Source organism: Protopterus annectens, chromosome 5.part0 (assembly GCF_019279795.1).
Source record: "Protopterus annectens isolate FY-2018-M chromosome 5.part0, PAN1.0, whole genome shotgun sequence".
NCBI classification, from domain to species: Eukaryota; Metazoa; Chordata; order Ceratodontiformes; family Protopteridae; genus Protopterus; species Protopterus annectens.
Window position 1 is genome coordinate 1367892120 of NC_056735.1, and position 26606 is coordinate 1367918725.

The 26606-nt window shown below is 38.2% G+C and overlaps 1 protein-coding gene across 10 annotated transcripts in view; it reads right to left on the bottom strand.

Annotated features, from left to right (window-relative positions):
• Window positions 1-26606, bottom strand: part of SYTL2 (synaptotagmin like 2) — a 1607062-nt gene that overhangs the window by 441554 nt on the left and 1138902 nt on the right. For all 10 annotated transcript variants that reach the window (XM_044071181.1, XM_044071180.1, XM_044071175.1 and 7 more), the window contains one exon: window positions 12669-12786. In XM_044071181.1, coding sequence (XP_043927116.1) covers window positions 12669-12786 — 118 coding nt within the window. The remainder of the gene's footprint in view (window positions 1-12668; window positions 12787-26606) is intronic.

Below are 26606 nucleotides of genomic sequence, written 5' to 3' on the forward strand. Positions count from 1 at the left end.
CGTTGTGGTCAGGGTCTAGTCAAGGAATACAGTACAAATGAAAATCCTTATGAGGTATTTGCTTCCCACAAGTAATGCAATTATTAGCTTTTACTGACATCGGTAAGGAGCAAGGAAAAGTTTCCCCAATGGGATACTTAGCTTTTAGTTGAAGACTTCGGTTCTGAAACTTGAAAACGAAAATTTCAGGAGTCGGCCGACCAGCACTTGCGAACTGCTTCTGTTTCGGGCACCGCGCAGCAAGAAAGACTGATGTAATGGCGTTGGCTGCATGTTTTATACCCCTGATGACCTGACATCATGGAAGAAGGGACAGCAACTGACGCAGGACCCAAGACTTTGTTAATTAGGCTGACTGAGGGCAACCTGCCAGCAGATTACCTAAATGTAATGACTGCAACAGTGAAACACGAAGAACATCAGGGAAAACAAGGAAAACGCTTGCTGTTGGAGAGGTTAAGCAATTAATAAAAAGACTATGGGAGGATTAGGAATGAGTTATGGGGGGGCAGAACCAGAAGTTTCTAAAGAGATGCATGCACTGTCTGAACTGTAGAGAGAGGGGGACCAAGGAGTGGAGGTGAGTAGGTAAATAAGAAGGGGGAATGATAGCAAGGAATGGATGTGAGTGCCACAGGTAATTTAAATTGTACATACGTGCAAATAGTACATATGTGTACAGTAAACAGTGAAAATAGTTAAGTTACTTAAAGTGCAAACATCAGGCTGGGCTGCGTAAAGGGTCTTAGTCAATAAAATAGGCTACTGTAAGGGTTGATATCAGAAGTAGGCCATGGTTGCAGTGTAACTTTAACATAAGTATGGGGCTTGTGTTGATGGTAACTTGGTCATATGGGTGTAGATGGCAACCTGGCTAACCCTGATAAGAAAGTTAAAAGTATACATTCAAACAGAGTATTCAAGTTGGGGTTAATGGGGTAGATGGAGCTTTCATTCCTGCTAATAAAGGATTAAACTTCATATGTGGAACAAGAATTGGATGAATGCGTTTTGTGTTTCATATTCATTTTTTGTTTCTTCTAATGCAAGAAAAGCAGATAAATATTACAGATGTCATCTCCTGCTTAGATTTTAATGTTAATGACAATATCTCAATAACAAATATGGGATAGCAGGTGTTAATGCTTTTGTACTTGGGTATATAAGCACCCATTATTATTATTATTATTATTATTATTATTATTATTACATAATTGTCATAAATATTCAGTGATTATACAGATAGCAGAAGTTGATTGATGTGACATGATGAAATGTTATACTGTTACAACATTACTTTTTACAAAGTTTTAATAAATGTGCATTTTTCAAAAAAAGGACTACCCAACATAATAGTAACAAATTAATCCTGCTAACAAAAGAATATTAACATTTACAATGCTGACCAATAAACCATAACTAGCCATTATCAGATAATGCATTTAAATAAACAAATTCTAAAATTTGGAATTCTAAAGTATACCCCAACTATTCATACCTGAAAGTTAAAATAAGTTAGTCTTCAGGGGGTGCTGTGAAGCACAAGTCAAATGAACATTTAAAATGGATACCTTAGTGCTGATGGTAATAAAATGTACAGGCCAAAGCATTTAAAGAAGAAGAAGCACTTTCTGAACGCTAAGATCTAACGAATAAGACATCCTAAAAGCATCTGGAATCCAGCAATGGTTACGTAGGCAGAAATGTGAACATTTTTCCAACCCACACTAGCAAGTACCAATTCATAGGATCATAGGATCAGAGGTGGTTACTAGGCTATTATAAGTCTAGCCAAGAGTTTAGCCCATGTTTAGACAAGTCAGCATCCAAAGCCCCTGTCCAGGTGGAATCCCAGGGGCGTATTTTCTGTTTCCCAACCAGTTATCCAGGTTGCGCATAAAATGGGATAATGAGGTACTCTGCTTGATGTGGACCGGGAGTCTATTCCACAGATGGGGAAGTCTCTGGGACACCAATCTGTCCCATCAACAAGTCCTATTGATATCACAGACCAGGTTGAGGTCGCGTATACGGGTTGCTTGAGTGGAGCTTGACTTGCGGATATGTAGCAGTCCCATCAAGGGGGAGTCTGAGATTGCTTTACTTGCCAGAGGTCACCCCTGAGGAGTTTGTATGAAACTGAGTAGAGGGATAGGGCTTTTAGCCTACCTGTGTATGGTAGATGTTTGAGGCCCTGGATTCTCCTGGTGAGGAACCTCTGTGGTCTTTCCAGCTGCTGCATGTGCTTTGTGAGGTACATGCCGAAGGGGGCACTGTACTCAATAATTGGCCTTATAAGGGAAGAACACAGGGATGTTATGACTTCTTTATCCCTGGATGAGATACCCTTACTTATGAGGTGGGCTATGTAGAAAGCTTTCCGTACAACGGAAGCAACATGGTGGTCAAAAGTCAGGTTCCTATCAGCCTGGGTGCCCAAATCCCTCACTACTGATTGCATACTTAGGACATTGTTATTAATGTGATAATACATGGGGATGTCATTCTCCCCAAAGGGGATAATGATGCATTTTTTGGCATTCAACTTGAGGCCATGTTTCTGGCACCAGTCATTTGTTTGGGTAAGACCCTCTTGGAGGACGTCCACATCACTTGGGGAATTGATGACTGTGCCCAGCTTGCAGTCATCTGCAAACTTGGTCAGCCATAGTCCATTGGTTTTGGCCTGTACCTCAGAGAAGTATATCCCGAATAACAGAAGCCCCAAGACCGATCCCTGGGGTACGCCGTTCGTTACGGTTTGAATGCTTGAGGTGGCTTCCCCTATTTTGATTAGGTGGGTACTATCAGTGAGCCAGTTTGCTACCCATCTGGTAACATATGGATTGATGCCTAGTTGAGAGAGTTTATCTACTATGCCCAAGTGAGGAATAGTGTTGAAGGCTTTGGCCAGGTAAAGGTAAGGGTGGTGTGCACCATCTTCCCCTCATCCAAGGCTTTGGTGACTGTCTCAAAGAAGTCAACCAGATTTAACAGACATGACCTCCCCTTGACAAAGCCAAACTGTGTGGGGTTGAGTGTTTGGAGGTTGCCAATGTCCCTGTTAATGAGGTGAATGATAATCCATTCCATGGCCTTGCAGAGCAGGCTAGTTAGGATAATGGATCTATAATTTCCATGGTCGGTGGATGCTCCACCTTTGTGTAAAGGGATGACAGTGGCTGTCCTCCACTCTGCTGGGACAAAGCCAGTACTCAGGCTTTGGTTGAATAGGCTGCAAGTTCATGCCTGAGTTCATGCAGGATGCAGCCAAGGATGTTATCTGGTCCCATGCAGGCTGTATTTTTTGCCTTTGAGAAGGCAGTGATGACCTGTTCCCTACAGATAAGGGGTGGGGGGCAGGTACTGGGAATGTCCTAGTTTACTGATGGGGTGGACGGAGAGGAGACATTTTCACTGAATCTGTCAACCAGTAGAATGGCTACATCTACAGCATTTGTGTAAGTGGTGTCCTTGACCACCAGTTCTAAGCAGATCTGGGTGCTTCCTTTGAGATTTCAGACATATGTGAAGAAGGCCTTATGATTGTCTCTAGTAGATGTGGCCAATTTGGACTCGAAGTTGGCTTTAGAGGATTTCACTAATACTCTTATTTGCTTGTTCAGGATAAGGAGATATTGTTTCTAATTGGGCACCTGCTCCCTCTTGGTTCTGGACAGTATTTTTTTCTTTTGTTACATAGTTTATTTACTGCAGATGTCCATCAGACAGGTTTAATCTTCCTTGTGGAGGATGATTTTGCCCTGTCGGGCATTCCTGATTCAATGCATCTATACAAATGCTCATATAGTACTTTGGTGTAGCTTTGGATATTGGTGCCAGTTCCTACAGTGGGGGAGGGGGCTGTGAAGCTGTTTATACCATCCCTCAGGAAGTTGTAATCAGCAGTGGAGAAGTTTTTATGTTTGACCCTCACTAGAGGGGGGTCAGGGGAGATGGTGACTTCGAAAGTGACTACTTTATGGTCAGATCTTACCAGGAAGGATGATACTGTAGGGGTGCTGCAGTGGTTACTCATGTTGGTTAATACCAAGTCCAAGACATTATCACCTCTTGTGGAGGTATCGACTAGCTGTTCCAAGGCATTTGCATTGATAAAATCGAGAAATCTCTGGGCAATTGTGTTGTGGCATGAGTAGTTTTTCCAATCTATGGTTGGGTAACTAAAGTCACCCAGGATCAGGGTAAAGGGTTGAATCTTGATAGACTTGAAGAGGTCCAGACAGGTGGACTGGGCATCTTGAGTCAAATTTGAGGGCCTGTAGTTAGCTATAATTTGAATAGGGGTCTTGTCATCGGTTAACTGCACCTGGAGTGTCTCCATGCGTCATACTGTTTGACCAGCCTGGAGGTGTGTGTGTCTTTAATATATATTGACACTCTGCCTCCTTTGGCTTTGCTGCCCACAGTTTGGGGTCTGAATGTGTGACAGGATGAGTAATCAGATAAGGCTGGGTTACTCACTGCAGCTCTGAACCAGGTTTCTGTGACTGCACAAATGTCAGCATCTTCCCGGGTTAACAATTCTTGCAATGTGTGCATTTTCATGTTTAGACTCCTAGCGTTTAGCAGCATAACGTTTAATTTGTGTTTTGTTGAAATTTTTATGTTGGTAGTATTGACCTCATGACTTTTCCTAAAAAGGCACTATGGGGGAGGCAAGGGCCTTTGCCAGAAGTCTGAAGCCCAAGTGAGGCAGATGCAGGCCATCTCTAGCAAAGCATCGTGGTCTGTCGATCATATCTTCCCAGGCTGTCAGGTACTGAATCCCCCTGGGATGAGACCAGAAACTAAGCAAATTGTTAAAGTTGATCATTTTCTGTTTGTATTGAGGCATCATTCTGGGTGAAGGTAGAATGCTGTTTAAGGCTAAGGACATACCTGCCTGGGACAGATATTCAGCGAGATCAATCATGTGTCTCTTCATATAGTCCAGGGAGGTATGCCTCAAGTTGTTCACATCAACATGGAATATGACAAGTCATAATAGTACCTGCTGCTGACTGACTTGAGTGCGTGTGTGATATGGTGGATTCTGGCACCTGACAAACAATTAACCGTGACTTTCTCCTTATCAAGCCTGGTGAGAGGCACATCTGCATGTCTCACAATGGAGTCTCCTTTGACTAAGTTATTGGGTTTATGGTTAGGCCTTAGTGGCTCCAAGACACTGGTGTGTGGACTATCCATGGTATGTGGTGTGGAGGGTTGTGAAGTTCTCATGTGTTTTTGCCTCTGAGATCTCCTTTGTTTGGGTTCGTTTTTGTTGAGGACCTCTGCATATGTGGGTGTGTGTTGTGTAGTTGTAGATGGTGTTTGAGGTGTAGTGATTGTTTTGACAACCTTCTCAGTGCCAGATGTACTGGCTTGTTAGGGAGACAGCGTACATTCTAGCTTCTTTATGTAATTGTATCTCTCACAATTACAGAAAAGGTACTTACGAAAGTAAAATAAAGCATTTTATATTCTTAAATATCAAATAGAACTAGCCTGCTTTTTAAGACTCTTGTAAACTAGGATCAAAAATTAAATGGTAATTAAGCTTAGTGAACTCAAAGTCCCAGAATACAAATTCTAATGCAGGCAGAAATGTATCAAAAGGCTGCAAAACTAGTTATTATGGCTGCAAATAACATAGTGAAAGCTGATACATTTTGAAGTGATTTAAGACAGCCTAATCTGAACTGAGTTTCATGAAGGTTTACAGAGTAGTGGTAGCCTTATTCCCAAAGGTTTTTGCACTGCAGAAAGCCTTTCTGATTCCGAGACAAATATCTTATTATGCACCCCTATGAGTAGCTATATCATGGAGACAGACCTCACTGTTGAAGGTATGTATTACTGCAGCAGTCTAGGAGAGTGGATAATGCTAATTAGCCACATGCTTTCCCCACATATGGCCATGGCTCCAGCTTAACTTTGCTCTACCAAATTATTTTTTTCTTGGAGGAAAGAAGGTATTGAGCCATTTATTTCAACTGGGTGGTCGCAGTACAGAAGGTATGTAAGCGATCCTGACTCTGTGTGTGTGTGTGTGTGTGTGTGTGTGTGTGTGTGTGTGTGTGTGTGTGTGTGTGTGAGTGTGTGTTTAGGAGGTGTCCATGCTGCCACAGTACATGGGCTGGTAAGTAGGACACTAGCATAGAGAGTTCTGACAGCACTGTGTTCACTTCAGAGACATCGTAATGAGCCACTATTGGATATTCCTCTGTTTGACTTTACCATTTCTTTGAACCAGAGATTCTCTTCATAGTGCTGACCAATTAGCTCAGTTGGACAGAATCCTTGGAAACCAAAATGCAAATAAAATTAAGTAAATAAATAATCATGGTGCTGCCTACAGGCCTGCCACAGTCTCCTTAGTTACTTTGCTCAATAAATGCATACTTAACTAATTTGGGCCAGGTTAATACATAAAAATACCAAGGCTTGATCAGCCTGCTAACTTACTTGTCTATCAAGTAAGTAAACAAATAACAATAAAATAAAAAATATAGATAAGTACCAGTAAAACACTATCCCATAACCTAGAATGAGGACCGTTGGTTCTATAGGGAAGAATCAAAGCTGCAAGTTCATTGGCTACAAACTACTGCTTTAACAAAATCAGCAAAATGAAAGTAATGAAAAAAGGCCTATGTATGTGCGTCCATATAAATAGATATTTATCTACTTCATAGATATACACATATAAACAGCAGACAGTCATCTGGAATGTGGTAGTCCACCACGATAAACATAAAAGTGGGGGGTAGGATATGTGTCCCTATAAATAGATATTTATCTACTTCATAGATATACACATATAAACAGCAGACAGTCATCTGGAATGTGGTAGTCCACCACGATAAACATAAAAGTGGGGGGTAAGATATGTGTCCATATAAATAGATATTTATCTACTTCATAGATATACACATATAAACAGCAGACAGTCATCTGGAATGTGGTAGTCCACCATCATAAACATAAAAGTGGGGGGTAGGATATGTGTCCATATAAATAGATAATTATTTACTTCATAGCTATACACATATAAACAGCACATAGTCATCTGGAATGTGGTAGACCACCATGATAAACATAAAAGTGGGGGGTAGGATATGTGTCCATATAAATAGATATTTATCTACTTCATAGATATACACATATAAACAGCAGATAGTCATCTGCAATGTGGTAGTCCACCATCATAAACATAAAAGTGGGGGGTAGGATATGGCCAATGGTAGCAATTCAGAAGAAAGATAATGACCAGACAGATGTTCAACTTAAATGAAGAGTATAAGCTTCATGAACTCCAGTTTAAAAGAAAACTTCAAAGCAAAGAAGAATCCTTGTTCAGATATGTATTGAAGGCAATTGCGATGAGCACTTTTGTCAGTTATAAGACTTCTTCAAAGAAGTCTTGGCACAGAAGGCACAGCAGATGAGGAAGCTAAAGGTGATGGAAATGTAGCGCCTTAGATGGGTGGTAGGATGCACATTGTGGAACAAATGAAGAAATGAGGATATCAGAGCAGAAACCCAGGTAGATACAACTGTAGAGAAGATCAAAGTGAACAGATTAAGGCATCTTGAGCACATGTGCAGGAAAGCAGAAGGCAATCTGGTGAAGAAGACTTGAGAAAGACAGGACTAAAGAGATGGATGGGCAGATTGTATGAAAGCAGACTCAAGACAGACAGTCATGATTGTTGAAGACAGTAAGAGAGTGGCATGGAAATGAGCTGAATTGAAAGATAGTGACAGCTGATGCGGCACCCTGACTCCATGTAGAAGCCGGGAAAAAGGGGGGGTGATGATGATGACAATGATGAGTTTAGTTCATTAGTTATTTAAAGTTATGTTACATATAAATGAACATGGAGCTGTCTTTTAGAATATTTCACTTGCACTTAAATCTTATCACTATACATTATATAAAATGGCAATGTAAGATAAACCTGCCCTCAGTGAAAGATATAACCTACTATTTTTTATTGACAAACATTACATAATATTTGTAAATAATACCAGTAGTTTTAAGTCATTAAATAAGCCTACATTATATTAATGATTAAAATAAATAAAGAATTGACTATAAAACAGCCAACAAAACTAGTATATTCAGAACAATTAAAACCTCCAAGTACTTTGGCTGAATGCATCCTACAACATGATCAGAAAACAAAAATGCATGTATATATAAGCTGTAATTATGACAATCACAGAACAGGCAATAAAAACAGATCAGTTAACAAATAATTAAACAGTCACACTGTCACATATTTCCAGTTAAGGTCCTTGCTAAGTCAATTAGGGTGCAAAACATTCAAATAAAAATTTTAAAAGTGTTCTTTATATCTTAAAACAGACTCGTCATTGCATTCCAGTCTGTCAGGGTTGGTGATGGAAAATATTACACCAACCATCTAATTATACTATAATTAGAATTCTGACATGATGAAATTTCCAGCAAACAGGCTTTGTTATTAATATTTCTGCAATTCCCTCTCAAAACAATATTAAAACTGTCTTTTGGTTTCTGCCACATAGGCTTTGCCACAGTCACGTTATAATATATACCACATTGCTAATATTACATGAACCACCTTTACATAAAAATAACCCTGTGCCATTAATAATAGATCTGGCATTAAGAATATGCTGGCAAACATTAAAGTGTCTACACCCCAGGATGTGGATTACCAAATCTGCATTAAGAATGTTTTTACCAGATCAAGGACCATCAAGGACTATGATGTTGTGATGTTCAAATGTTGTATATGTGCATAAGAAGAGTTGATAAAGATAAGCAGTTTGCAGTAACTCTGGCAATCTAAAGTTTAGACTTCAGTATTTCTTCCACATACTCCTGGTGGTAATTTGGTTGGCTCCCTGGTGATATGTTATTCTGTATCTCTATTTATCTAGAAGTAATTGTAGAGAAATGTTGTTCATAATACAGTGTTAAGCTTTAAATGGATTCCACCTTCATAAGACATGTAAGCAAGTCAAAGGCAGGGTGGATGCTACGGCTGGAAACTTTGGGAAACTATTAAAATCTGTGAATGGACAGCTGCCAGAAATTACCATTAAGGAGAGCAATAAACATAATATGGCTGATTCTAAGCATATGATAAAACAGATTTCCTTGAATGAACCTAAGAAGAATATAAATCAATTTCTGGGCTCAAAGCAATAAAGTATTATCAATATAGTGATGGATAACTCCAAAACTGTGCCACTGGAAGTTCAACTAACATTTAATGAATCAAGTGACCTTTTTAAGGTGCCGTGCTAATAATATCTGGTGGATAATTCAAACAATCTGAACTAGATGAGTAATCTAATTCTCCACAAATACAGGACTACCATGAGTGGGTTTTATGGACAAATTATCAGTGCTCAGACAGGAGACCGAACAACTGCAACGTTTGGCACCTAAGTTAGACCACATTTAGCACTCCTTCAATAAGGCTGTTCAAAAGGAACCATGTTGAGTTAAGTTAGAACAAAACAATGTGGAACAACAGTATGAAATTCAGCAGGTCTTATGACTGCACACATTTCAAGAGAAAGCTTTTATGGATAAATGTAAAGCACTACAAGGACAGTATAAACTCTACAAAAACAGAATGACTAATTTTGTGCTACACACACATTGAAAAATAATAATAACACTACTACTACTAATAATAATATATAATATACGATTTAGATATGTGCCTGAATGCTGGCATCTATCTTGAGCATGCTACAATTAAAGTCCTAGCTGTGTTATTTGATATGTTAGTAGGAAAAACATAATCCGTGTATCAAGCTGCCACAGAGAGGTATGAAGGCAAGAAATATATACTGATAACACTGGTTGTACAGTAATTTTGGTTAAAATCTTGCCTCTACAGCAAAGTAACCAGATATAAGTGCTTTAAAACAAAAAATAATGGGAAATGGAGTAATGATTTTAAACTTAGACAACTGTTTGCAAGAATTAGAAAGTTGCTTTGAAATACAAAAAAAAAAAAACAAGTTAAGTGTTACTACCTGCTACATTATGAGTAATATAGAATGATATAACTGTGTTCTTTCACTCCGTTCTTCAATAAAATTTGAGTTAACTGATTTAAAAATCTTCTCCATACTTCAATAAAATTTGAATTAACTGATTTAAAAATCGTCTTCTTAACAAGATATCTGACAGTTCCCAAAATGCATCGGCCTTGAGCTGCACATTTTCACTTCCAAGAACCAATTTTCTTTCTAAATGATGCTGAAATATAAAGTCTGCTATCAAAATGATTTAATTTTATATGATTTCCTTGTATTTGGGCATATTCTGATAATGCAAAGTGATACATTGTAGAAAAAAATAGAAATTGTATTTCACAAATCAATAATACAGTCCCTGATATACAGCTAAAAACCTAACTAATTTTAACAATATAAAGTAATAATAAAACAATAAAACATTCATTACACAAATTACTTTACCCATTTAATTAAAGGAAACTGTCTATTTTCAAAAATCCTTATTACAGAAAATCCAAAAATAGGATCAAAAAAAACTAGCCATAAAAAAAACATTGATAATTCCCCTCCTTCACTTTCAACTGACACTCAACTGATGTTGACTAACCTACTACCCCCCTACAAAATTACAAATAAATTAACAAAAGCTCTCGTTACTTCATACCTGTTATGTACGCTCTGTTTTTTTATATTATGGCGCACAATTGTAACTGCCCATAAACTCCCACCCATACTTTGGTGTTCTCTCAAAAAGTACTAAAAAAACACTACCTTCACTGGGGAAAGCGGCTATTCCTAATCCCCCCCCCCCTCATCCCCCTAATTTCATCCAATTTCATATCTTAAACGTTTTTTTTTTTCATAAAACTCTACATCACCATAACTTAACTGGTTGGTTGGACAATTTATGTTGTTGGGATTTAAAAATATAGCCATTAAACAATATCTCCCAGAAGTTTATCATCAAAATGGACCTGAAGAGAGCCGCCTGTTTGTAATCCTATATGACTAAGCAGTGGCTAAACAAATATTCCCCTTTATCCCTGTTCTCTTCTACATACACCACCTTGTTCTGTTTTCTCCTCCTCTAAGACAAGACAAGCCATAAGTGGGGCTTTATTTATTGTACAAAAAATAGTTACTGTTGGAAATTGTATTATGTAGGTAAGGGTTTTGAATAATGAATGCATCTGTTTCCACGATGAATATGGATAACTATAAAATAATATATATTGGCATACAGTCTATTAATATAAATTATATTAACTGTTTGTATAAACAAAGGAAGGTTATGAAACATATTTCTTAACAACGAGAAGTATCTTTGCCTCTGGGAAATTCATTTAGATGAACTGCACAAAACAGAACTCAAGCAAAAATACTCTTGATTATTTTTTTCACAGCAAATAATTATGCACACCACAGAGGAAGTAAGTTAATTTTATGTAAGGGTTATACTACTCTATCTCATGTTCAGGCATAATATGGTCTAAATGGTTGTAGTATTCCCATACAACTTAATATCAATTTTAATTATCAGGGCACAACTTTTAAAAAGAGTGATTATATGCACTCTATTTGCCCATCTGACTGTGGTACCATGTGTGTTACACCCAGCATCAAATCTGTCATTAGTAGGAGAAACCCTGGATAATTCAAAAATGATTCATTAGCATAAACTCTATTATATACACCACACACAAATCAACAACAAAAATATAACCAGCATAAAATATTTTCTTATTCATTTCAAAAATTTAAGCTGTACAGCTGTAAAGTAGAATCCTGCTAATGTAGTAATCTGCATGGCACCATAGCCAGGATAACAAATACAGTGGCTGTTTGTGCTAATGGACTGAAATCATGTCACACTGCCTTTTAACATCTACTAAACTTCAGTTGTGCTGTCATTTCAACCCAACACATATGCCATGTAATGTCATCATTCATTGCTAAGCAAATTTTGTGGTGTCCAGATGTTAGTCAGATGCACAAGAACACATTCATCCTGTAGGTGGAACACCTTTTATTAAAACTCTGAAGCATTGCACCATTTAAAAATGCATCAGAAACATTTCATGCAACATATTTAAATGATTAAATGTGTTGCTCCATGTCAAATGAAACTCTGCAGGACAAATGCCATCTTCAAACAAGCCAACAGTCACAAAATGAAACAATTATGAGAACCAGTTAATAAAAAGAATTATTATTCCATAGCATCAATGCCACCGGAATCCACAAAATATAATTGCAGTGTACCACTTACTTCTATGACCCCTTTACCCACTTTATAACTTCTGCTGCCTTCATTCTTCACAGGGAAGGCATTCCCACAAACCCGTGTTTTTGGAATTCCCCTCACTGTAGTGATTGAAGTCCTTAATATCATGAATTCTTAATTAGTTGTATTTATGCTAACAAATATGATTATTAGACAAAACAGAGCATACTTCTTGGGTTGTATTAAGGTTAAGACATAAAAGACACTTGTGTGTTGATTTAAACCTATACATAACAGAATACAGACCCAAATAATCCTTACTATACACAACAGTGATACACAAAGTAGTGCCTAAATAAAGTAGGTGGCAATGAAGGCTTGTTATTAGAGAACAAGGACTGATAGTTACCCTTGGGAGGTGCATTTCGGTGTATAGGTGCTGTCTCATTTTTCTCTAACTCAATTGCTGACTCCAAACTGAAGCCATCATCCAATAAAGAAGAGTCATTGAAAGGATTGCGCCTTTGCTAGAAAACAAAAATTGTCAAAAATGTACTTTGATTACTGATTGTTGACAACATCTATACAAGTATAATCTTCATGCTGACTTTCAAATATCATGAGATAGAGATAATATGAATGTTGACAGTTTTCCTTTTTTTACATTCATACAGAAGCACACTGTCAATGGAAAATATATGCATCAAACCCTGTTCTCCACCAGATGGCCCATTCAGCTTCTGTATAGACTACCTAAGCCTCTTAAACTTGAATTAGTGGATTACTGCCCCAAGGACACAAAATCTCTGTTAGCCAGGGCTCAGTACCATCAGATAATGAGTATGACAAAGGCTAAATAATTAAAGAAGGATAGATTATGTCATTTGTAGATTAAAACTGAGTAGACATAGATAAAAAACAATTTAGTCATCAGAAATGCCACAAAAATAAATCTATCAGAGCCTGGTTCCATGGTGCAGAGAGACAGAGCCCTTGTTGCAACCCAGGTGAATGGTGTTTAATTATCAGTTTCAGCACCAAAGAAGCCAAACAGAATAAGAGGGAGTGATGAAGTGTGGCCCTCTCTCCTCTCCTTTGGAGGGAGAGTTTGAATACATTAGGAGGTACACATGGTGATAAAATCTCTCTGGTCGACACTGTAGAGACCACTGCTCATTCTGGGGGAGAGCAGGACCACTCAGAGGTAATGCCACTGTGGATGTGAAGAACATCCTCTACAGCCAGCTTATTCAATGCTACCTCCCTGCGGTCTTGTTGAGTCCCTGCAAAGAAAGTCCAGAGGAAAAAAACATTAATTGTAGCCTGAAGGAATGTCTACTATCAGTTAGATTTTGCCTGCTATGGTATTAATGAGCTCATTGGCCAAGAGTGGGTCTGATGATGATCAGGCTGTCCAAGCAAAAGGCTGTGCATGCACACAAAAATAACACATTGAGAATAACTAATAGACACATGAAAGGTGAAGCACAGTCAGTAGGCAGAAGAAAGCAAAAATACAAACAGTACAGTAATTCTTGAGAGGGTACAAGGCCCTGATGCCACCTGTACTTAGCAAGCTGAGTAGAGTAAACAGCAAAAGACAAACTAAACTAAACTCACCATCACAGTAATGTAGACAGCATCACTGAGATTAATGAAGAAAAAAAGCCATATGCTAATCTGAGTGCTTTCTCTTGCCTTTTACAGAATGTTCCCATTAATGCTAGATGAGGTTTTGCTACTTCTGCCTTATTAACAGTTAAGCAGATATCAGCAACCAGAATAACACACACATTATTTTTATTTATTTTTATTTATTTACATTTGTTGACCAGGAATGTCTGACTGGATGTAGGTCCATTTTTAGGGGAGGCCTGGGGAGAAAAGCCCCACAGTTAAAATAAAGAGACAGTGGTTACATTGGATTACATAGCGATTAACAATTTAACATAGCAATTAATTACAAACATATTTACCGATGAAGAACATAGTACATCAGTAGACAACTAGAATCTTTATCTGTGAAGTACATAACAGACATTAACAAATGTTACAATAAGAAGTTCCTGCTGTATAATAAGTACTAGGCTTATGAGCATCTGAGCTTGCTATAATCAAGGTAGTTAGTGGGGTGGAAAGAAAGGTAGTGGTTGGATGGGGTGGGTGATATTAGAGTGGGAGTTGCAAGGGCATAGCCAGCATGCTTTTAGGTGCGCTTTTAGTAAAGTTTTGAAGTGGGTGCATGATGGTACGGAGGTAATTGTGGGTGGGAGGGAGTTCCATAATTTGGCTATGGCGCAAGAGAATAGTGCTTCACCAGCAGAGTTATTGGCTTTAGTGATCTGCAAGTGATTTTTGTTGCTGGATCTTAGTGGTCTGGTGGTGCAATAGGGTTGGAGTAGATTCTGGAGGGATGGGACATTTAGTGGATGATTTACTAGTTTGTGGGCGAGGGATAGTTGATACCATTGAAGGAGGTGAGGGACTTCAAGCCAGCCCAGTTCAGCAAGTGAGAGACAGTGGTGACTACGGTAGGATGCCCCTGTGGCGAATTTGGCGATTTTGTTGTAGCAGGTCTCTAGCTTGTTTAGATCTCATTGCCTTAGGTTGGTATATACTAGAGAGGCATAAAGTAGGGTGGAGATAAGGTGGGAATTTGCTATTGAAATCTTTGCTGCTTTGGTGAGAAGTTGCTTATTTCTGTATAATGCTCCGAGTTTTTTGTGGACGTTTTTTATGGTCATGGATATGTGAATGTCAAATTTTAGTTTATTGTCTATTTCCACTCCTAGCAATTTGGTGTGTTCAGTTGGGTATATAGTGGTGTTGTCTTTTGCTGTGATGTTAAAGTGAGAGTTGTTTTGAGTATGTTTGGTGGGTTGGGAGATGAGTAGTTTAGTTTTGCTTGGGTTGAGTATTAATTGGGTATCGGATAACAAAGTTTCAACAGAGGAAAAGGCTTCCTGTGTGACTTTTTGCAATTTGGGTAGGGACAGGGCTGAGCAGATGATAAATGCATATTGTATGAGTGTGCCATGTTTGGTGGCAGAGGCTAGATTATTGGTGAAAACAGAGAAGAGTAGGGGTCCAAGGATGGATACTTGGGGAACCTCTATAGAGACAGGCAGTTGAGAAGATATGTCATTCTAAAATAACAAGAGGTGGAAAAAGATCGTAAAGCCAAGACCACAAATCCAAAAAAAAAACGATTGTGTCAGCGCACAAGGGTGAAAGTCCATATAATATTTATTGAATAGATTCCACAAGCACTTCCACCCTAGCTCAATTGTAGGGCTTTTTCAAGTGTAAAAACAATGTTAACCACAGCAGAGACAGCCAACCCCGAGATATCTTCAACACAAAGTCTTTAATAGACGTAACAGTGGCGTATAACAAAAGAATTAATATATGAAAGAATTAATAAATGAATATATATGCAACCTTAAAAACAATACCTATACTTGATTAAAACCATTGAGATTCAGTTAATACGTTGAGTTTCTATATATTATATTATAAATACTATATAAATATGCAACCTATTTAATTGTATTTATATTAATTTAATTTACTTTGATTTGCTCTAATTAATCAATTAGATGTAGGTCAGATGACCATTGAATTCCATAAATGGGTTAGGGTTCCTAAAAACCATTGAAGGACTACGAACTAACAAACCCAGCAAGTAGAATAACAGGAAATCCAAATGGTGCAGAAACAATCACCCAACTCCACGGCAGTATAGTCACAAAAAGTTTATTCCAAACATCAAGCGCTAAAAGAAGGATTGAGTGCTTTCGTCTCCACCCTGGAGACCTCTTCAGAATCAATTTAAACAAAAAAAGTCGCGATTTTATATACATGCTGATACTTATAATTTGACCATTATTCAATTAAGAATAATTACAATTGGCCACAGCCCAAATAGTTAGACTATTACAATTGTTAACCCCATAGGGGCTAATACAAATTATGAAATCCATTTGTGTACCAAAAGTAAAAACCACACATAACTATTGTTTTATTCTTTTTCCTCTCTTCTTACTTTTTAAGGCTATAAATGTATAAAAAGATACAAAAAATACAAAAAATACCATCCATCTATAAAGTGCCACTGATTAAGTAAAGGATGTGTAAATATTTAAAAATGTTTAAAATGGTAAGAAATGTGATCTGTGAGTATATAAAAATATATGTATGAGTATAAAGGTATTGAAAAGAGAAAAAATATATATAAAAAGTATCTAAAAAATATAATATATAAAGAGAAAAAATATATATAAAAAGTATCTAAAAAATATAATATAATATATATATATATATATATATATATATATATGTCTATGTATGAAAATCTATCTGTTTATAAAAAAATGTATATATATATATATATATATATATATATATATATATATATATATGTGTGTGTATATATGTCAGTATTTGTACACATAAAATATATATACACACATAAAATATAAATACAATCAAGTGTAATTAAATAGTTATGTCTAACTTGTTGAATATACACTTAATAGCTAGTAAATTTTATAAAAATTAAAAAAAAAAATATAATATATGTACATTTTAAAATAGTAGTAAATTATATATTCATAGAGTAATATGTAACAAATATAGAAATGTCTATATATATATATATATATATATATATATATATATATATATATATATATATGTATTTTTGTTGTTTTGTATAAAATGTTTAGTGTCTATATATATTATTATTATTTTGTAAAAATGAATAAATATATAAATAAATAAATATTATTCCTTGGGGTTAAACGTAATGACATGATGGTACCAAAAAATTAAACAGACCAATTACAATAGATCAGAAACACACCCAAATAAATGTATTACTCAAAATAACATATAAAATAATACATTAATAGTTAATATTATACAAAATGCGTATGTTTCTTAGGGTCAGATGCCAATAATTTTAATGCTGGTGTGACAGATATACAGTCATTCATCCCTTTACCATTGCAGGCGTCTAATCTGAGCTGCCATATCATTTCTCTGTATAACAATTTAGTTGCCCAGTCTCCCCCTCTATCAGGAGACTCAACTATTCCCAAGGCCCAGAATTTAAAATTAGCATTGGAACATACTATAGAGTGTCTGTAAAGTGCATTATTAACATTTTTACGGTTAACAATTGTAATAGTCTAACTATTTGGGCGGTGGCCAATTGTAATTATTCTTAATTGAATAATGGTCAAATTATAAGTATCAGCATGTATATAAAATCGCAACTTTTTTTGTTTAAATTGATTCTGAAGAGGTCTCCAGGGTGGAGACGAAAGCGCTCAATCCTTCTTTTAGCACTTGATGTTTGGAATAAACTTTTTGTGACTATACTGCCGTGGAGTTGGGTGATTGTTTCTGCACCATTTGGATTTCCTTTTTTCTCAAAAAATTTTTTATTAATTATATGAATAGCAAGACAATTAAAAGAGTATACATAACAAGAAGGCATAAATGAACATATAACAATTCATCTAGTGATAACAACCTTCATGAGATTTTGATAAGTTATTTAGAAATAAAACATACACCATATGTACACTATATACAAGTTAGGCAACCTGAGAGAAAAAAAAAAAAAAAATATTTAACATTAACCATTTGGATTTCCTGTTATTCTACTTGCTGGGTTTGTTAGTTGGGTTAGGGTTCCTCATACATACATCTTGATACAGCCTGGTATCAGCCAGGCGAAAGCGCTTGTTTTAATTTTGTCTGCCAGTTTTTTCGCCACTGTTACGTCTATTAAAGACTTTGTCTTGAAGATATCTCGGGGTTGGCTGTCTCTGCCGTGGTTCACATTATTTCTTGGTTGGTGATTTATTTTATTTCGTGTAAAAACAATGTTACTATTCAGTCAGCAATCTTTAAATAACTTCATTTAAAAAAGGTTGCGAAAAGGAGCCGTTCTGACTTAATTTAAAGTGAAAACACACATTTAAAACTATCAAGTTAAAAAAACAAAAACAATCCCACATTGTCACAAACAGCAAACAAAGTTCAGCAACTAAATGAATATCCAAACAAAATTTTGAAAAAATAATGCACAATAAAAATTACAACTAGAAGTACCGTGGGCTTAATGTGGTTTTGAATTGTTCAGAAAATCAACAGAAACACATATTAAGTACAATCCACTTGTAGTGTTACTAAATCTCTCAGTATTTATTTTTGTAGATCTTCTGCTTTTTTAATTAGGTAAGGCTTAACAGAAATGTGTTCGTTTAGTCCTGGGGGGTGGGTGGCGTTCAATCTTATTTGCCAATAGGTCTCCCTACAGCATAGCCAATTCTCCCAGTCTCCACCTTTAGGATCAATAGGTACTTGTTCAAGAATACCAAAATGAAAGCCTGTATGTTTAGGCTCAATTTGTAAATGCTTACTTAATGCATTATTAATATTTCATTTTTTGATATTGTACAAATGTTCATAAATTCGTTTATTCAATGCCCTCTCTGATTTCCCTACGTAAAAACTTGGACAGTCTCTACACAGAGCTAAGTACACAATATCTTTAGTATAACAATTACCCTTCTTTAAATAAATCCTACTATTACCATAATTTTTTAAGGTGATGGGTACTTCATCCAAGATGTACTTACAGTACCCACACCTACCACACCTACTTGTTCCCTTGTCTGAAATAATTGTACGGCTATAGTTGTTACTTTCAAAGACCTTTTTCAAATGTATTCCTGTTTTAAAAACAAATTAAGTTATTTAAAGATGGCTGACTGAATAGTAACATTGTTTATACACTTGAAAAAGCCCTACAATTGAGCTAGGGTGCCAGCACTTGTGGAATCTATTCAATTAATATTTTATGGACTTTCACCCATGCGCGCTGACACAATCGTTTTTTTGGATTTGAGATATGTCATTCTGCCATACAACGGATTGTTGGCAGTCAGACAGGTAACTCTGAAACCAGTTGGTGACTGATTGAGAGAAGGATAGGTTATTGAGGACAGAGATGAGTTGTTTGTATGGGACCATGTCAAATGCTTTAGATAGGTCTAGGAAAGTAGCAGAGGAGAGATAGCCATTGTTTTTATGCTGAAGGATAGTGTTAGTAAAGGAGAGTAAGGCAGTGGTGCTGCTATGGTTTGGTCGGAAACCATGCTGAGTATTGGAAAAGGAGGTTGTTAGTAAGGAGGTAGTCTGAGACCTGAGAATGTATGCATCTCTCTAGTATTTTGGAGAGAGAATAGCTATGCAGTGGTAATTGGTTAGTTCTGTGGAGGGGCCGCCTTTGTGGAGGGGAATTATATGTGATACTTTCCACAGTGTGGGAACGTAACTTTCTGACAGAGATCAGTTAATCAAGATGGATACTAGGTAGGCCAGAGCATCAGCTGCGATTTGTAGGTATTCACTTGGGAGGTTGTCTGCTGCTAATTTGGTGGGCTTAAGTTTAGTTAAGAGTTTTTTTATGTTGGAGCTCGGTATAGGAAAAAAAGGGAAGGCAGTGTAGAGATTACTAGTTGAAGGTGTGGGTTGGAGGAGAGGGGGGTTGTGTTGTTTAGCTAGTGATAGCAATATTTTTGGAGGAGTGAGGGATGTTAGGAGGAGGGGTACTGACTTTACCTGGGTGGAGGATGGAGTTTATGGAGGACCAGATTTGTTTGGGGCTGTGTTGGGAGGAGTCTAGGGCAGACTGGTAGTATTGGAATTTGTCCTGTTTTATTAGCTTTTTAACTCTGTTGCATAGTTCTAGGAATGTCTCTCTTGTTGAGGGGGTTTTGGTTTTGCGACAGTGCTCCCAGGCTTTATCCCCTGTTTTTCATTTCTGACTTAGTGGTTTTCTGTAGCCATGGGGAGGGTTGTGCTTTCGTTCTGGAAAGTCTTATGGGGGCATGGTAATTAAGGATGCTCAGGAAGGTAGTATTAAAAAATTCAACTGTGTCATCAAGACTGAGGTACTTTAGGGGATGCCAGTTACATTCTTTGAGGGATGAGATGAATGTGAGTGGGTTAAAGTTTAGTTTTTTACATATTTGATGGTAGATGACAGGTTTAGCTTGGTATAGGTATTTTTTTAGTAGGAATGTTGGGGAGTGATCACTGAGGCTATCTGATAAGCAGCCTGTTATATATGACTGGGGTCTCTTACTGACTAGTACTCAATCCAGGGTAGTGTGCTTGCTGGAGTTTTTATTTATCCTGGTTGGCGACTGGACTAGTTGGGTGAAGCCATGAAGGTTTATATGATGGGTTGGATTGTTGCCAGAACCTGATTGCCAGTCAATATTGAAATCACCTAAAATGATAGTTTCTTGGGGGAGATGGTGGGAAGACCAGCTGAGGAGGTTTTCTAGTGGAGGGATATTTTGGCCAGGTGGGAAGTAGCATCCAGTTATGTTGATGGTTTTGTTTTGGTTTATTCTGAGGTTGGTATATATTATTTCTTCATTGCCTATTTGTGGAGCTGATGATTTTAAGATCTGGATGTTTAGATGCTGTTTAAATATTATAGCTACACTGCCTCCTTTCTTGTTTAGCCGGTCTACTCTTAGTATGCCGTAACCGGTAGGGAGTATTTGCTCACTGGTAATGTGAGGTTTTAGCCAGGTTTCTTTCAGGATGACTATATCTGGGGAGTACAAGTTTATGGTGGCATGGAGTTCATGGACTTTGTTGGATATACTTCTAATATTTAGGCTTAGTAGAAGGAAGTCACTTGGCTTTCTACTGGCTGTGATATGGGAGAAGTTGTGGTTTCTAGTCTGATTATGAGGATTGGGGTTGGAGATGGTAGGGCCAGGGATGGGGTGGATGTCTCCACTTAGGGCTAGTTTTGATATGCATGAGGTTATTAGTTTTCTCAGTTTTTGAATGTGTTTGTTTATTAGGGAAACTTTATGATTGTGCTCTGTGGGTAATAGGTATGGTGGGAGGGTTACTATGTTAAGTTGTAGAAATTCTTTATGTTTGAATAATATAGCTGATAGAATATGCGGGGGGTGCATAGGGATGATTCTTGAGTTGGTGGGAGGGGAGCTGAGTGAGGGTGAGACATGAGTTGTGGTGTGAGCAGTAGTACAGTGGTAGTGGTTGAGTGGGGGAATGATGGAGCTTTGGTAGGATGTAAGACATGCAAGGAGAGTGCATGCAGTGAGCATAGGTAAGGCATGCTTGTACATGTTAGTTGAGGAGGTGTGATAGTAGTGGGAAAATGGAGGAGGTAGTGCTGGGCTAGCGCTGTGGTTGGCTATTAGAAAGATGGGAGGGGTTTGTAAGTGTAATAAATAAAGGTAGGACCACTGGGGGTGGGAAGGAATAGGGGGCAGGGTGGGGAGAGAAGCGTGTAGAGACCCTGTTAGTTGCTCTTATGAGGGGGCTGGAAACAATCAGGTAACAGAGTAAACGGATAAATGAACACATGATAGTGACAAAGGGTGGTTGTAGTTTTAAAAATGGTGCCTGCCACAGGTAATATTTATTAACTTTGGGATTGGCTTAAGGTAATAAACAGGGAAGGGGGAGGGGGAGAACAAGGGTGTGAGCAGGTAGTTCTTTTGTACTGCTGCTAATGAGCCAAAGCAAAGACAAGTTTGTGTTTAAGAAACAATCAGAATTGACCAAGGACTGCTCTGAAACTGTAAGTCATTTCTTAACCATTTCTCAGGTGGAAAAACAGGATAACCTTGTATCAGTAGGCTACTGTGGTCTCAGTTTAAATTAACAAACACACAGTATTGAACAGTTAAGGAACTATTTGCTAACAGAAGGGAATAACACAGAAAGTGGAAGATGAGTGTTTGTGTGTGTGGGGGGCTGCTTACAAGCCAAAGCACAGTGCTCTCCAGGGGAAAATTAATATTGGCTCAAACAGGTAGACACATACTCAAAGTTAACTTTAGCTGTTTGCAGACAGTTCAGACCCAGACTGTGCTTTTCTTATAAGAATGATAAAGGTGGTGCCGCAGTTAAATACTTAAGAGTGGTGTTAGGTTCAAAGTTAACTTTAGCTGTTTGCAGACAGTTCAGACCCGGACTGCGCTTTTCTTATAAGAATGATAAAGGTGGTACCGCAGTTGAATACTTAAGAGTGGTGTTAGGTTCAAAGTTAACTTAAGAGTGGTGTTAGGTTGGAGAGACACTGAGCTTCTCGTGGGGCCTGTAGCAGAGTGGATTGTAGTTTTATTATCAGGAGGTACTTGCTAAGTTTCTCTCAAAGGAGCCTCCAAGGTATGTGCAGAACTAGTGGCCAACAGTATCAGAAACACTGACTCCACAGAGATAGCAAACCTGCTAGTGGATAGGTTTGGCAAATATTTCACTCCCTTATCCCATCCTAACTTACAACAAACTCCCCCCACCCCTACCCTACATATCTGAAGAGCAGGTCCTCAAAGCCTTGTCCAAGGCAAAAAACACAGCCTCTGTGGGACCAGGCAACATCACAGGCTGTCTGCTAAACAGGCTAAAACATGAACTAGCATCACCACTAAGTACCCTTTTTAATTATAGCCTAGCCACAGGCTTTGTTCCTATGGAATGCAGAACAGCAACAGTTATTCTCCTCCACAAAAGTGGCCTAGTAACAGACCCAGGGAATTACAGACCCATAAGCCTGACTAGTCTCATCTGTAAGGCAATGGAACGTATCATTATGAACCTCATAAATAAAGACATTTGTGAAGGGCAGATCCTGCCTGTTAAATATGGCACATTTCTTTGAAAATGAGACCAAAGTCACTGACAAGGGCAAATTTGTCCACACAGCATACCTCGACCTGGCAAAGGCATTCAACACAATGCCACATTCAGGCATTACCAATATACTTAGCAAAAACTGGCTCATGAACTAGACACACACTACTAAAGTCGGTGACTACACATCAACCCGCTGAACTGTTACTATTGGGGTGCCACAGGAGTCAGTGCTGGGCCTCTGAATGTTTGGCATATACTTCTCTGAAGTTCAGGTCAAAACCAAGGGGTTGTGGCTGACCAAGTTTGCAGATGACTGCAAAATACATGCAATCAATGAATCCCCAGATGATGTCAGAATACTCCAGGAGGGTCTCACACAGACCAATGACTGGTGTATTAGTAAAGGTCTCAAACTGAATACAAAGAAATGCATCATCATTCCCTTCAGCACAAACCTTACACTATCAAATCAACAACACTACCCTAAGTACCCATGAAGCGGTAAGAGACCTGAGATCACAAGTTGACTGCGACCTTAACTTTGACCACCATGTGTCTAATACAGTAAGGAAAGCTTCCTATGTAGCACACTTGATTAGTAAAGGCATCACCTCATGAGCAACAGAAGTTATAACCCCCCCCTATACTCGGCACTTATCCAGCCCATAATTGAGTATAACTCCCCAGTTGGCATGTACCGTGCTAAGTACCTGCAGCAATTAGAGATACCTCAGAGGTTTTTAACAAAGAAGCTCAAGGGGCTCCAGCATGTGCCTTGCACAGACCATCTAAAGTCTCTATCACTATACTCCGTATCATATAGACTTCTTAGGAGAGACTTAGGCCTGGCCTACAGGGCAATCCAAGACCCAAACCTAATGAACTTGATGTATATCTGTAAATCAAACAGGACAAGGGCTACCAATTTCAGGGACATAAATATGGCCTGCGACTTAAATAGGACATGCTGGAGGGACACATTTATCTCCCAGTGACTGCTGCGTCTTTGGAACACGCTACCAACTCATGTGAAGTAGAGAACATCTATGACACTGTTCAAGAGGACCTGGACAAGTGGATGGGGCACCTTAAATTCTTAATGGAGATAGAGCCCACAATTCTGCTAGACATAGGCAGTCATCACTAAATGCAGTCTTGGATACTGACTCACATTTCTATGGTATTACTTTGGGATGAAACAGATAGGCTTAAAATGACCTCCTGGTGGATAGCCTAGTAATCTCCTATGATCCTATTATCACACAATCAATATTTTTCTATATACTGTAATATGCAGAAGAGCATACCTTTCAAATGTCCAAATTTTCACAGAATGTCCAGATTTTTGCCTCATATTTTTAGTCTACTCCTCATACAAATTTTTGTTTTTCTGGCAAATCATTGAGGACTGAAGTCACTAAATAATGACATACATTTGGGTTTCACACTTCATACCATTCTGAAAATGCATGTTAACAAGAATCCTGTTATTCTAATAACTTTCTAAGTTAATAAGAGCAATATTTAAAATCTGTCCTAATTTTTGGATCTTTGCCCCCCTCCCCATTATTTTAGGCTTTGTCCAGATTTCCTGAGCGGTTGGGAGGTATATAGAAAAGACAAACAGAACAGTATTTCATTAAGCAAATGTCTCACTGCAAATTGGCAAGTCTTTGCCAACTAGAACTGAATCATAGTCTCAGTTAAAATGAAACATTTAGTGATTTAAAAAAATTCTGTTATGCAATAATTTCTGAGCACAAAGCTGCCTCTACATTACATAGTTAGGCTAAATGGAACAATACTGCTAGATTTGTAAACACCTTGCACCTTGCACTTGACTTCAAGCTTTTACCGAAAGACTCCACAGTTAAAAGCAAACTCTCTCTCTCTTTCTCTTTTCAGAACTAATATGATGAGTACTCACAATCACATAACTACACAGGTTGTAAATCTCTATCATGTTCACTCAAATAAACAGGTTTGCTAATCTCTTCCTTCAGGTGTCTCCCGGTGAGTACACTGCACTGTAGACCAAAGCAAATTCTCACAAGTTTCTGTCTCCACATTTCACCTGTGTACAGCAACAGTAAAATATGCACAAAGTAATTTAACATTCAGTGTCTCTCACCAGACCACCCATTGATGGAAGATAATATTGCAGAAGTTAAATAAAAATAACGCACAGTCTCTTTTTCAACATGGCACAGTGATGGTTTTCTTAATGTGTCTCAGTTTTAAAGTTCTTTATCAGCTAGACTCACAGATGCAGCATTCTGATACTTCGGGCTCTGTGTTTAAAGGCAAATATGTGTCTCTAGCATAAGAACATAGGAACATGGATACACTGCTTGAGTCTTTGAAAATAAAGCAACCCAAAATTAATTGGATCAATGGCATAAATAATCTTAATCTAGTGGTCAGTAGTCTATGTAACCCAAAGTCTCTGGCACAAACTCATTAGTGAAAAAAGTGCTTTAGGTAATCCCTCAGTAGATGAACAGAGGAATGCATCTGACTTACCACTCCTTCAGGTAACATATGACTTGGCACTTGGATGAACAAACATCTCTGGCCTACCACTCCTTCTAGAAACATAATGGTTAAACATTCCAGATACCAAAACTTCCGCTGGCAGTCGAACAGCAATAAATGAAGACATCCCCTCCCATCTCAGAGACTCAGTGCATCTTCATCCTCAGGAAAACTCTCCAGACTTTCCTGGAGTTGAGAACTTGGGGAAAATCATTGGTTTCTGCACTGGCTTCTGCCATGCTGACAATGGACGCACCTTAAATAGCCACCTGCTTCTAATGCCATCAATTATTTGTAACCTCAAGTAGTCTTCCTTAAAAGGACCAAAAAACAAATCTTGTTTCTCCCTAATTCCTGATTCTACAACTATTGGCACTCAGATATTCCAGCTATCCTGCATCATTAATATTCCAGGAAGTAACATCTGCCAGGTACACCCAGTGGTACCATCATTACATGTTTCAGTCCTTCCCCCTCCAAGTCTGAGGGGTAACAGCTCCCTTCCTATTATCTCTGGCACTCCCAACCCCCACAGTGTCTCACACCCATAGGGACATTGTTGAGAGGAGTGTGCTGACTGCAGGGAAGCATTTTTAAGGCAGCCATGGTGCAGTTTGTGTTTCTGTCTCTGTTTTATATCTCTAACTCTTTGAGGGGTTAGGGAGACTGTTCTCATCCTAATAGTACGGAGTTCTGGATTCAACCCCATCCCACAGATCCAGGGCCATACATGTTTCAGGGCTGGATCTTGTCTCCAAGCCAGGGAATTACTCAGCATCCTCATACTGTACAAGCATCTTTCTACATGGCCTTAATCCACTCTTGGTGGTTGACATGGGCACCCACATCACTGTGAGGATCTATTACACCCACTCCAAGCACAGGCATGCTACCACCCACATGCAGATTGGCAGCTACCATCATCAGCTTAGTAGACCAAGCCCACCTCCCCTGTCTCTTCTGCATTGCTAGTACCAGCAAGCTTTGCTTGCTCTTTGAAAATACCCCTAGTAACCAGCACCACCAGCCCATCCCAAGATGGCAACCTGGCCTCAGCCTCTCACTTCTACCCTTATCCTCTGATTCCTCTACTGCTCAAGCC